Source organism: Oryzias latipes, chromosome 13, assembly GCF_002234675.1.
Source record: "Oryzias latipes chromosome 13, ASM223467v1".
NCBI lineage: Eukaryota > Metazoa > Chordata > Actinopteri > Beloniformes > Adrianichthyidae > Oryzias > Oryzias latipes.
The window spans coordinates 20,898,509-20,911,745 of record NC_019871.2 but is presented as its reverse complement, the minus strand read 5'-3'; the positions used below and the strand labels follow the sequence as shown (position 1 = coordinate 20,911,745).

Below are 13,237 nucleotides of genomic sequence, written 5' to 3'. Positions count from 1 at the left end.
GGACAAGAGCGCCATCCGCAGGACACTAGTGACAGATTAACAGCAGGACTTTCCTTTGAAACTGCTCCTGTTAGAATGCATGGAAGAAAGACATGAAAATAAACAAAAAAAATATAAACAAAGGTAAAATTTAGAGAAGTTTTTACTGTGATTTGAAACTCTGGGTCACTGAAAAGCTCATGACAAAACAGCAGTTGGTTTAAAAAGTGAATGTGGGAGACAGTGTTGACGAGGTCCTGCTCACTTCTTCACCTTTAGTCACTCTCCACTCATGTCCTCCCCTTTTTCCTCCTCCTTCCTTCATCCCGCTGGCTGTGGTTCCCATCACGTCTGTTTGTCCCTCCATTCTCTGCTCTGACCAAACTATCTTATCTGTCCCTCCTTTTTTTTTTTACCTAAAGAAATGCGGTCAACCTGGCCGTGCTAAAACTCAACGAGCAGGGCCTGTTGGACAAATTGAAAAACAAGTGGTGGTATGACAAAGGAGAATGTGGCAGCGGGGGAGGGGATTCCAAGGTTAGCCCTCTCTGTCTGCCCCCCCAACATAAAGTGACGGGGGCCGCTCACAATCTGAGCAGTTTGCGACGGGCCCCGTCCTGGGAGTTCGTAATACATCCATCTGCCCTGGAGTAGACCAACGTTTCCTATAATGATCACGTACAGGGAGCTTCTGCTCTTTCAGATAAAAAGACGTTCCTGTAAGTCTTCAAGAATCTGTTTTTAAATGATTGTTTGATGGCATTTTTTGATAAACAGTTTCTCATGTTTTGGGGCATTATCTGCTAATGCCCATCCAGAAACTAGAGTGACAGAAAGGTAATGGAGACAGATTTGACAAAAAAGATGAAAGGAAGTTCATATGAAACCAATTACTGTGAAGGCAGGAATATTTGCTCCCTGGTGGCAGCTCTGGGAAGAGGAAAAGGAAAAATTAGAAACTAATGAAGAAAAACAGATAAACTGAGTTCTTTTCACACAACAAATTAGATTTTTGTCATGAAAATGAGACTAGAGGGTTTTTTCCTTCCTTTTTCTTTAGGATTCTTTAAAAACCCACTCCAATCATCTTTTAATCTATTTTTATTGCGTTTTGGTGGTTTTTCAATGATAATTATGCCATTTTTAGTGCTAAAATTAAAAAGCCTGCGTCATTTTCTAGGACATAGTTTCTGCAGAGCAACTGGAGGTCAATAGAAATTCACTTGTGAGTTAAAGGCAGGACTGTTGGCACAGAGTAAGCCCACCCTTCTTTCCCGACATCCTTCTGTTAACACGCTCGCCCGCTAACTTACAGCCCCTCCTACCCATAACCTAACATTACCTGTGCAACAAAAATGGCGAGCAACATTGGAGCTATCCAGCCGTAGGGTTTTAAACCAGACGCCAGCTCGGTTGAGGAAAACAAAGACGTCCATGGATCTATTTGTCTACAAGTGGATGCATCAGAATGGAGAGGAGCTTGCAGCCCACCCAGCATATTTTCCATGTCACAAATAAGCTCTTTTTTTCAAAAAGCATTTTTTCATCTGCTCCTGATTCACAACAATTTTAAATAAAATTACTCAGAAATGCAAATGTAACCTTCATTTTCAAAATTCCCAAAACTTAATTTTCATTAAACAGGTTCTTAAAAGTCTACCTTTTTTAAACAGATAAAAAAGAAGAGCCAACCTTTGTGTAACATCATATTTTAAGCTTTTAAATGTTTTAATAAATTGCACATCTCCAAATCTTTTTCCAGTCATACTTATATTCGGATTGTCAGGTAGATCAAATATTTTAGCAGCTATAATGAGGCCTTTATGAATAATAGAATAAAGATGTCTTTTGTTTCACACACAATGCCACAGTCTCTTGTCTACGCATTTTGAAGACGTTTTTGAAATTTCAGTCCAAGTGAAACCGAGATCTTCTGTGTTTGAAGTTCCAAATCAAAAGAAGATGCACAAACTGATGAGAATGCTGCAGATTTATTTTAGCTGTGGAACCTCCATTCTATGCATGAACCTGAAGAAGATGAAGTGGGTGAGGAATAGATGGATGGATGACATTTGGGAACCTTTCCAGGGTAAACATATGTGCCAAGACTTCCTGTAGAGGAGACGTTGAGACATTTCACTTGTGAAAGCTTTGACCTTTTGAAGGCACAGGACGATTTACTAAAGTCTTTGAGGATCTGGAGTTTTCCAACAACTCCTCACATCTAAATTTGTGTAACATTGTTTTTTTTTCTACTGATAGGGACAGTGATTCTTAAAGGTAGCAAAATGACTTCCCTATTTAACGCAAATTTAAGCCTTTAAGCAGAAATTATATTGTCAAGAAATCATGGCTGCATGGTGGTGTATGGTTAGCACTCTAGTCTTACAATGGTGTCTCTACATTGTCCCTGGGTGTGATTGTGTGGTCCTGCAACAGACTGTTGACCAGTCTAGGGTGCACCCTGCCTTCGTCCAACAGTTGCTGGGATAGGCTCCAGCAGCACTGTGAGCCCAAAAGGAATTTAGCTGATTTATAAAATGGTTAGAAGATTTTGTTTTATAACACATCACTTCTGCAACGACGTATATTCAATTTTGTTGGGCTCTTTAAATAAAAGACTTTTTTTTTTCTTTATGGTTTTAAGTTAAACAATTGAATGTCAATTGTTAACATTCAGGCAAGAAAACTATTTCAGCTCAAGACCACCTACACACTGGTAAACAATCATATTGAATGCAAGAAAAAAGTAGAGCGCAGAAGACCTTAGATTTAAAAAATATATATTTTCTGTAGCTTTGAGATCAGATTAAGAAAGCTTTCTCCCTCTTCCAGCTGAAGCACAGAGCAAGCCTGATGCAAATTATCCTGTCTTAACAGTATTTACCTGTTGTTGAAATGCCTCAAGTCAGGGCAGCATGGTTGTGTTACCTTACGTGACAAAGGTGGGTCCCACTCATATGTCTGTAGCTCGCTTTAGCTCCATGCTCCCCCCGGCCCCTCCTCACCGAGCGTACACACATGTACTCAGTGGGATCCATGCTAGGTCACCTGATGCAAGCCAACGTTAACATGTGACTGAGCTGTACAATGCAAATGTGAAATATTATAATAACATAAAATAACATGACCTATGATGTTATTTATGTTATTTTTACACGCAAAGAACCCCGGTAAACCTTGCAGTTTTGAAACTGAGTGAAGCAGGCGTCTTAGACAAACTGAAAAACAAATGGTGGTATGACAAGGGAGAGTGTGGACCCAAGGACTCTGGAAGTAAGGTCAGTCTCACGCTGCAGCAGCCTGCAAAATGCCAGTCTGATCGTTTTATCCTGAACATTCTCCAGATTACTGCATTAGAGACACTGTTTGAAACCAGTTCCTCAGTTAACCTGCAGCATGCTTTACATAAACTCCAGGAAAACAAACATTTGATCATGTTCTGCAGAGTTTTCAGATATTTGCTTCATTTTCTGTTTTGTTTTAGAACAACAGGAATTTGTTGCAACCCAATTTTTTATTGCACCTCTAACATCTTTTGACAGAAACTCATTTTAATGCATATTTTTTACAGGTTAATCTTTAAAAATCCACCATTAGGCACATTTTAGTGGCATTTGCCAATCAGAAGCTTCTGCTTTTATATTTATGCTATCAGGCTTCTACGTTTTTATGAATCAGTTAAACCAATTAATATTCATTTAATTTTGTAGAAATTATTGAATAGATTAACTTTAAACTCTATTTAAGCATTTACACTGGATGTGAAAAGAATATTTTTATAAATGTATGAAACATTAAGATGTATCAGGAGCACTGACCATATTTGAAAACTGGGCTGAGTGACCCCTACCCCACCTGGCGTTCCAAACAGGAAGTACCTGCTGGCTCTATGAAGCCAAAATCCCCTAGATGTCTATAGAGAACTAAACAGCTAATTCTCATTCGTCAGAATAATCCTTCTTGCTCTGATACCTTTTTTTAACACGTTCTTGATAATCCTGATTTTTTCTTTTTTTTTGTAGTTAATTTATGCAAGTTATTAACTGACCAATCAGATGCCTCAATAAAAGTAGGCGGTGCCTGCTGGCTGTAAAGTAACCCATTTTCTATGGGTGATGTCACACTCACTCACTCCAGTTCTCAGATACAGTCAATGATGAGGAGCAATGGGTCACAAATGAAAAGAAAAACCATGTAGAAGTTTTACAAAAAATAAACAAATTTTGGAACTTTTGCAATTGAACCTCAGTGGGCAAATTATTCCATAAGACCTGCTTTGAACTTGATTTAAACATCACTCTTACACTAACTGTATGTAGGTAAATCTGTCACAGATGTATAATATGTATGTTTTTTTGCTGTTGTGCCAGTAGTCCAAGCCGTAGATAATACTAGTTTCTCTTCTTTGTGAAAGCACTGTGTAATTGTGGAATTAACAAGTAGCTGTAGTTTCATTTAGAAGTGTAGAAAATTTCAAAAAAATGCAGTTTAACATGTGTGAAACTGACTGTTTATCCATTTTTTGTGTCTAACATATTTTGTTTTATTTTTGTCTGCTTTTTCCCCACCTCATTTTGTTTCACATTACTCTTTTTGTTCTATTTCCCCCTTCCTTACCATTCCATTTCCTGTGTGTTGTTTCCCGTTTTTGCTCAATCGCCGGTTTCCATTCCCTCCCGTGCCTTCTGCCCTTCCTCCACCCCCATCCCCCGTGTTTTCAGGACAAGTCGTCCCAGGCTCTGAGCCTGTCCAATGTGGCCGGGGTCTTCTACATCCTTGTTGGAGGCCTGGGTCTGGCCATGCTGGTGGCTCTGGTTGAGTTCTGCTACAAGTCACGGGCCGAAGCCAAGCGCATGAAGGTGGACCTTAGCCCCCCCCACTGCCCCAGCCCCTCCCCCAGCACCCAGAATCTAGCCACTTATAGGGAGGGGTACAACGTGTACGGCTCCGAGGGGGTCAAGATATAGGGGTAGGATTTAGAGGCTCCCATATAGGTGGGGTATGGTGGTGTTGATCATGGTGGTGGTGCTGTGGAGTTTGTATTGTTTAGGCTGTCCCAGCAGCCCCATGTTCTTTATGTGCCAATAAGGATGTGGTCAAGCATTGTGGAACCAATTTAATGTCTCATCTGATCTACTATCCGTTCTGGCTGCTCCGTCTCATAATAATCATTACTTTCTCAGGCTTGTGACGCACAATTTGGTTTGTGTTTTGCTGTTTGAGGTTAGACTTGTTTGATCACACATTTGGTTCCATTGTCTTTGGCTGCAGTGGTGATGATGATGAAGATGACAGTGGTGGTGATGCTCTTGGCTTATGACTTTAATAGGCACCTGCATTGTAATTCTAGTCAACTGCCAACATGGCCATGAACCACAGATGCACAATTCCAGTTTCTCCATATACATTTTGATGTCTGGATGTGTCCGTTTAGCGTGTCGCAGCTTCAAGTTTCAGTAAACTTTAGCAAACTATCATCAGGCTGGAGTTTATTTGAATAGTTCTCCACACTGAAAGCAGGAATTTGTTAGTGTGGTGTTCCTTAGTAAAATCTGGCACTGCTTCAAGCAACAAATTAATTACCTACAGTGTTGAAAGCAATTATCATGATTTTGACTTTAAGATTTTTTTTGAGTCATAATGTGACAGACATTTTAGGAAGAAAAACATCGTTAAGATATTTTGATGCTGGTGAGCGCTCAGCAGCTGCTCCTAACTAGAGCACTCCGTGATCCCTCCGGCAACACTGCAGTGTTAGAGTTACACATGGACATCCCTGTTCTGTGCTTGTTAAGACCAGTTTATACTTTACTCATTACCACTAATTAAGGGCAAGTCCTGTCCTCTGACAGCACATTGTAAGTTGCACTACAGACCTGTAGAGAGAAGAAGACTTTCTGATGAGCATCATTCATTTAGTCATGACAGTTAGCATAAAAGCCTCAGTCATGAGCACCCTTAAGGGGGTTGACCCGTAAAGGTGCTTATTTCTTTAGAAGTGACAAGTCAGAACTATCTGTGTTTCTGTGTCCCATCATTCATATGACAAACCTACACTGTGCCATCTATAAACTGGAGTTGTGCATCGCTGCTGCAGACGTCCCATCCAGACAATTACTTTACTTAAAAACCCTGAAACTTTCAAAACATTGGTTTATTTAATAAATTCAGAAGCAGAGGACCCAGTTGATTAAACACACACTTCATACAGAAAAGCTACTCAATGTTAAAAATGTAAATCTTGTTTTTGACTGATGCTTCAGAAACCCTTAGTGTAAATATTACTGAATTGGTCTGTCTGCAAACTTTTCCTGTGATGGAAGACCAAGCTATTGACCATATAAAGTTTTATTCGTATTGAAATAACTGGCAGGATCAATATTTAGTATGCAGGAGTGAAAACGGCTAAATGTGAGACAATATTTCCAGACTGTTTCCCAACCCTTAAAGTTTATAGGAGAATTTGTTTTCCGAAGAACTTGAATTTTTAAGACTCACAATGACAACAGTTAAACTATCTTCTACAAAGAAGCAGAACATCATGAAAAAACAGGGATTGTCTTTCCATTTGCTTTATTGACAAATAAAAGAAGAAAGCAGACGTGACCGTAGGAACAAAATGAAATTATTCCTAAATTGTGCATCTCAAAGTTGCTTGGAAATTATTAAATCAAGCCTATTTTGGAGACATACACTTCAGACCAAGCAACCAGGCCGATTTTTCTTTCCTGTTGTCATTTAGAGATAATAGGGTAGAAAAACTCCTTCTGAACAGCCAGTGCTTGTTTTGACAAAAGCTGCTGCACTCCTTAAGATTCTCAGGATCAAATAAACGTCTGTTCCTCTCAGATTTAATCTTGTTATTGTCAGAAATGTGAAAGTTTACAGGAAAAACTGCTGTAAAGCAACAGAAACATCACAGAGTAACCTGTTTGTGTGAAGTGTCACCCGACTCTGAGCAGTATAGTCAGATACTCCCTCTATAAATCTGAACCCTTCAAAGAAAAGTCACTCTTTCATGTGCACCCTCTGTTTCTCCAAAGCCCCCACCTTCCCAAATCCTGTTAAAACTACTGGAACCCAAAAGTCACAAATGCATGGTTTATCCAAATGCAGATGTCTACTACCCATGTGTTGTCTTCTCTGTCCGTGTTTGTTGACTGTTGCCTGCTTTGCCTTCCTTTCGCTGGAAGAAAAGGAGGTGTTTTGTGTCGTTGCACAGTGATGTCGCTCTTCAACGATTTGAATGTGTAATTTATGGAGCATTCACATCTTTTCTTCAGTTCAGTAAATTCAGGAAAACATATTTTGGGCCTCAATTTGCAAAAGTATATGTAATAAGATTACATGTAACAATATTAGAAAATAATTTAAAAATGTATGGGTTTTCAGGAGACCATTCACTATGAGTAATTTCTGGATTTTCCATTAAATACGGAGCCCGTGTCCTGACATTAAGGTATTAAAATATATCTTGTTCCCACAGATTATTATCTCGTTCGCACGAAATACTTTTCCATTCCCACAAGATACTATTGCGTTCCCTCGAAATGATTAACTCGTGCGAACGCAATAATTATTTCGTTCGAACGCAATAATTATTCACGTCATAAATCATACACGCGGATATGCTCTCTGTACGCCGGCAAAAGCCGCTTTCAGCGGTAACTTCTGTGTCTCTGTGACCCACATTTGTTCAAAAAAGGAACACGAAAAACAAAAATGATCACTTTATTACCGTCTCAATGAATATAAGAAAAATATCAAAAGATTTATGATAACTAGGCTGCTTTGTCATACGATAGCTCCTGCTAGGCTACTACTAGCGCCGCCGCAGAGTTCTTTGATGTATGCCGGCATTTGGGCAACTGGCTGGTCTGTTGACAGACAGCTGATATTGTAGTTTAGGGTCGAATAGGAATAATAATATTCAGGACTTGTCTTTTATTAACTTTAGCAGTCAGTCGCTTTACATTCGAAGGCTATAAGGATACATGCTAACTGACTAGCCGATCATTGATCCTGTTATTAATTTACGTCATAGATTTACAGCAGATACCTTCACATTTCTGTCTGTCTGTGTCTCATTACATTGCATTGAAGACACGGAGGATATTTAGAGAACAGATTTAATTGAACGGATTAATTGTTGCGTTCGCACGAGTTACTCATTTCGAGGGAACGGGATAGTATTTCGAGGGAACGCAATAGTATCCTGTGGGAACGGAATAGTATCTTGTGGGAACGGAATAGTATTTCGTACGAACGAGATAATAATCTAAGGGAACAAGATATTAATCTGTGGGAACAAGATATATTTTAATATCAGGACAAGGGCTCCGTAGATAACAGCTCAGACGAGGAAAACAAAGACGTACGTGGATGTTTTTGTCTAAAAGTGGATACATCAGAATGGAGCAGAGCAGGGACCTTATTTTCTACGTCACATATAAAGGCTTTTTCAAATGATCATTTTTTCATCTGTTCCTGAGTCACTGCAATTTGAATAAAGATACTCAGAAACGCAATTTTAAGACCAATTTTTCATACAGTATACGTCCTCCATAATCAGAAAAAGCGCATTAAAAACATCACGAACACTGTTTTCTTCAGGGTAGGTCTATAAGTTTGGAATCCTTCGATGCCCTTTTCAATGACATCATAATATAAGAATAATGCAAATGTAAAACATTCCTATCATGTAAATAAATATGTACATTATATTTATTATAATAGCCAAAATCGGAAAAATGTATAGGAACTATTCATGGAAACCCTTTTAAATGCATCAGAAAATACTTTGTATTGAAAGGCCAATTTACCTTTATTCTGCTAGCTTGAGCTATAACTGAAGATACTTGTTTTTCTTTGTTAAATACTTGCTTCAGTAAAATAAATTGTGATCTTGTTTTTATATACATTACGAAAGTGTTTGAATTATTTTAAAACTTAGATTCAAAGCTCAAAGTTTATTTATATCTATACTAAACAATAAAACAAGTAAAAAAATAAATTAATAAAAAATAATGAATAGCTCAAAAAAGTTACGTTTTTACCTGCTTTATCGGTAGTTAATTTTGTTAACAATAGACCTGAATTCCTAATAGAAAAAGAAAGTATGTTGCAAAAAAATAAGATGTCTCCATTGTGTGATTGCACCCTTGGACATTTCCTTCTGCATAGTGTGTGCACAGGCACATGCATGTGCATGTGTGTGTGTAAAATAAAGTGTCTTTTTTTGTCCTTCTGTGAATGAAGTGCAGTTTTCACACGCCCGTGACTGTGGGGTTTTTTCTTTACATGGATCTACTCTGCTGTCTCCACCCTCCCCAGCTGTCTTTCTCTGAAGCCATGCGGAACAAGGCCCGTCTGTCCATCACAGGAAGTGTGGGGGAGAATGGCCGTGTCCTGACGCCGGATTGCCCCAAAGCCGTGCATGCTGGCCACGCCTCCTTTCGACACCCTGGACTTGCTGTGGTCTCCTCCGGACTGCCCTGAAAACCAAAAACACCAGACGTGCCTTAACGACATGAACCATGGAGACTTCACATCTACATGCAGCCACTCCATCATCGCAAAATGACAGAAACATTAAGAAAAAAATCCCGTAGTTCAGACAGAGTTACATTTTTACACTTTTGAATACACAAGCTTCCCATAGTCATTACACCCTCCAAGGACAACTGACTCCTTTTACAGCAGACAAGTGAACTTAAACTGTGGAGGGAAGTGTGTACGAGAAAGTCAGCTCCATCGCACCTGCCTGCAACTTTACTTTTTCTTACTTTCAGGGGGGAATTTTCGTACAAATAAGAACGCCAGCATTGAAAGACATGGATTTGTGTGGGCTCCTGACCCCTCCACCCTACGAACATTAAAAGGAAGGAGCAAGTTGAGAAAATAGATGGATGGAAGCAAAGCTGAATCACATGACGATAAAAAGAAGATCGCAGCTTATGATTATAAACAAACAAAACAAAAAAAAAAAAAACAACCAAACAATTCTTCTCCTGCTCTGTTCATATTGACACGCAATGAAGCCGTATCCCCGGACGACGCCTTACTAAAACTAAAAATATTGTTTTCATCATCATCTTCATCATCATCATCATTATTATCACCTTAACCAGCCTGCAACAATTGAGTGCCAGGTATTATAACTCTTAGGAGACCAGAAAACTGTAAGCTTGAACTTTCAGACTGTGCAAACCTGTTTCTTTACCATGAAACCTTCAAAGTGAATCAAAATGCTTTCTTACCACTCATAGAAATGGATTCTTGCTTGTGAGTCAGCAAGATAATCAACAATTACAGGTGTAGTGTTAAAATCCACAAAACAAGCAGGGCTTTTGAAGCAGACACTGTTGCAACGAAGCCCTTCATCAGCAGCAGCAGCATCGTCATGACTGTAGAGATCCTAGAACACAAAGTGGTTGTTACCCATTAAAGAGTGGCCAAGGCAAAGTTTGAACTGTATATTTAGTGTTAAGATTTAAAAAAAAAAAAAAAAAGGAAAACAGTTTCTCAGCCACACACAGGATTTTAAAAATAATTCACTGACATTTTTTCTAACAAGCAATTAAAAAGACAAATCAAAAATTTCTTTGCAGGTTTGTCCAAAATCTAGGTGTCTCTGTTTATACTGGCTTTGATGGGGCTGAGAACCACAGAGCTAGGCCCCCTTCCTTTCATTTTAATTGTAAAGACTTCCTGGTTCGTTTTCCAGTTAGGTTTTCCCTGGAGGTCCTCTCGCAGTGGCTGGGAAGAGGCACCATATCAAAATAAAAGCTTGCTTTTTAGAACTCTTGTAAATACCTGAGTAGCAAAACAGAGGCCACATGTCTTTTTAATCATACTAGGTAAAAATTTCATTGCAATAATGAATAGAAAAGAAAACAAAAACGCTTGTAATTAAGTACTTTTTTTATAATTCTACATATTATATATAATGCAAATAAATATAAATATATATATATATATATATCTATACGTCTATAGAGAGCTATAGAAAACATTGATCACTGATTGTTAAAGGCCATGGCATACGTTTTGTTATATGGCTGTTTTTTTGATAACTTGAGAACATTGATATGCCCCCGTCTTTGTGTGTTCCACTCCACACTGAATGTCCTCATGGCACTCATAAGGGGAACACACAAAATGCACACACATCCGTTGTTGCAAACACAGGGTCAGCTTGGAGTGATCACTCAAGCGCCATTACTTATTCACTAGTTTTTATTGTCTGAAGTGTTTTTATCACCAAAATCCTTTTTTTTTTTGTTTTTCGGAAAGTCTGTGTGTGTGCCTGTGTAATTGTGTGTGTGTGTGTGTGCACATGCGTGGGCTTAGAGCCCTCCAACAAAACATGGAAATGCTCATGCGTTTGGCCCACTGAAAGGAAATCCATTTAAATGCAGTGGAAGGGCTGAGGTGACTGCTGTAGTGCAGGGAACAATGCAGCCTGACATTTTGCAAGTATAACATTTGTAATGTTTTTTTGGGGATTTTTTTTTATGTCGCCTAAGAGCATTTGTGTTGGTTTCTCACAACATAAAAGTCAGCTACAGACGGAAACATGATTCTGAGTTCAACAGGGTTCCAATCGATTCGTTAGTATAAGTATCGTCATAGGTTTTTTTAAATTACTGCTGGCCCTGGAAACAAAAAGTACATATCATTTGAAAAAAATATTCCCAATAGACTTACAATACTACCATTATGCTCTATGGTGGTATTAACTTTATTATATTGTGTCACGCTACAGTTTTTTCGGTCTTTTTTGCCCTTCCTATGCCTCTTGCTTGTCCCACTGACATTGTTTTTAACTCTCCACAACCCTGGCTCCCAGTTTTGTCCAACGTCCTTGACTTTTAGTAAATCATCAGTTGCAGGAGTCTTTTTATGCCTCAGTGGAAAAAAATCTAAATAACAAAATGAGGATGGATTACCAACTTGAAACATTTGTGGTAGCTGTCTTTTCCTTCAAGTTGCATTCCTTATGCCCTGTAACTTTGTTAAATTCACACACAATTGCAAATCATCTTCAACATTAAAACATTTTCTGTTGTCATGAGTAAGGTGAAGAAAGATTGCATCAAAGATCGGGGCTGGTGATGTTTTTCTGACTTAAAGAACTGATCTAAAGTTTTTTTTTTGTTAATGCAGTAAACGGAATGGTTTCTCCTCATCATATGTCACAACCGTGTTTTGTGTATGAGAATTGGACTGAATGACCCCTCCCATAGCGTTCCAAACAGAAAGTACCCGCTGGCTCCAAGATGCCAAAATCCCATAGACTTCTATTGAGAGAGAAAAACAACTATTCTATTTGTCAGAAAAAGCCTTCTTGCTCTCGTACCTTTTTGACATGTTCTTCGTAATCCTCATTTTTTTCTGTAGTGCAAGTCACATTATAAATTGACCAATCAGATGCTTTAATTAAAGTAGGTGGAGCCTGCTGGCCCCAAGTCCAATGTTCAAACATTTCATTCACAGATTTGGTGTGGCCGGCTTTCTAGTGGAATGGGTGTGGACTTCCAACAAGCTCACTCCTGATTAACTGGAGTGGTTGCCATAGAAACGACACCTCAGACCAATCACTGCTTATTGACAATGTCTGGCTCCAACATGGCGGCATCTGTATCACAGAAAATGGCGACTGAATTGGCTTCATTTTGTTAGAGCTGAAAGTGAACAGCTTTCTATGGGTAACATCACACTCACTCACTCTATAGTTCTTACAAACAGTCAATGGTTTAAACAACTTTATATGCATCTCAAAGTAAATTGACAAACAATAATGAACAAAGAAAACATAAGATTTAATAGTCCTCTTTTTCAAACAGCAAACAGTAACTTTTCATGACCTAAGCAGCAGTTTTTAAAGCTCTCTCTTTTTGACCTAAGATCAGTACAGCTGCAGATGCACCTGAAGAAGGTCTCTAAAGTGTATTTCTGAACAATGCAAATGGTTTTTACTTGGTTCTTTGAGACTGATTTTTTTTCCAACCCCAAGATGATTTCACAAACACAGCAAATGTCCGTCGGCGCTGGCTTTAACACCCTGTTTCATTGTCTTTTTTGCCATGTTTCTTTTTTAGTAAAACATTAATTCTGAATTTGTGGTCTGTCTTTGTGTGTTTTTTTTCACTCTCTGGTGCTAATTGTCTTTTTGTTGTTCAATAAGGAAAAATGCATAGTGAGTAAATACACGTGCAAGCTACAGAAAAATACAGAAATGATCATTTTTCTT

At 38.6% G+C, this 13,237-nt stretch overlaps 1 protein-coding gene across 5 annotated transcripts in view; it reads left to right on the top strand.

Moving 5' to 3' along the window:
- LOC101163507 (glutamate receptor 4) overlaps positions 1-13,103 on the top strand; it is a 182,903-nt gene extending 169,800 nt beyond the window's left edge. Inside the window, exons 16-18 of one of the 5 annotated variants that reach the window (XM_023961794.1) lie at positions 3,146-3,260; positions 4,704-4,841; positions 9,316-13,103. In XM_023961794.1, coding sequence (XP_023817562.1) covers positions 3,146-3,260; positions 4,704-4,841; positions 9,316-9,480 — 418 coding nt within the window. In that variant the 3' untranslated portion in view covers positions 9,481-13,103. Of the gene's footprint in view, positions 1-401; positions 517-3,145; positions 4,952-9,315 lie in introns of those variants that run through there. The other 4 variants (XM_023961793.1, XM_023961798.1, XM_023961797.1 and 1 more) reach the window with 4 other exon arrangements.
- Positions 13,104-13,237: the final 134 nt, after the last annotated feature.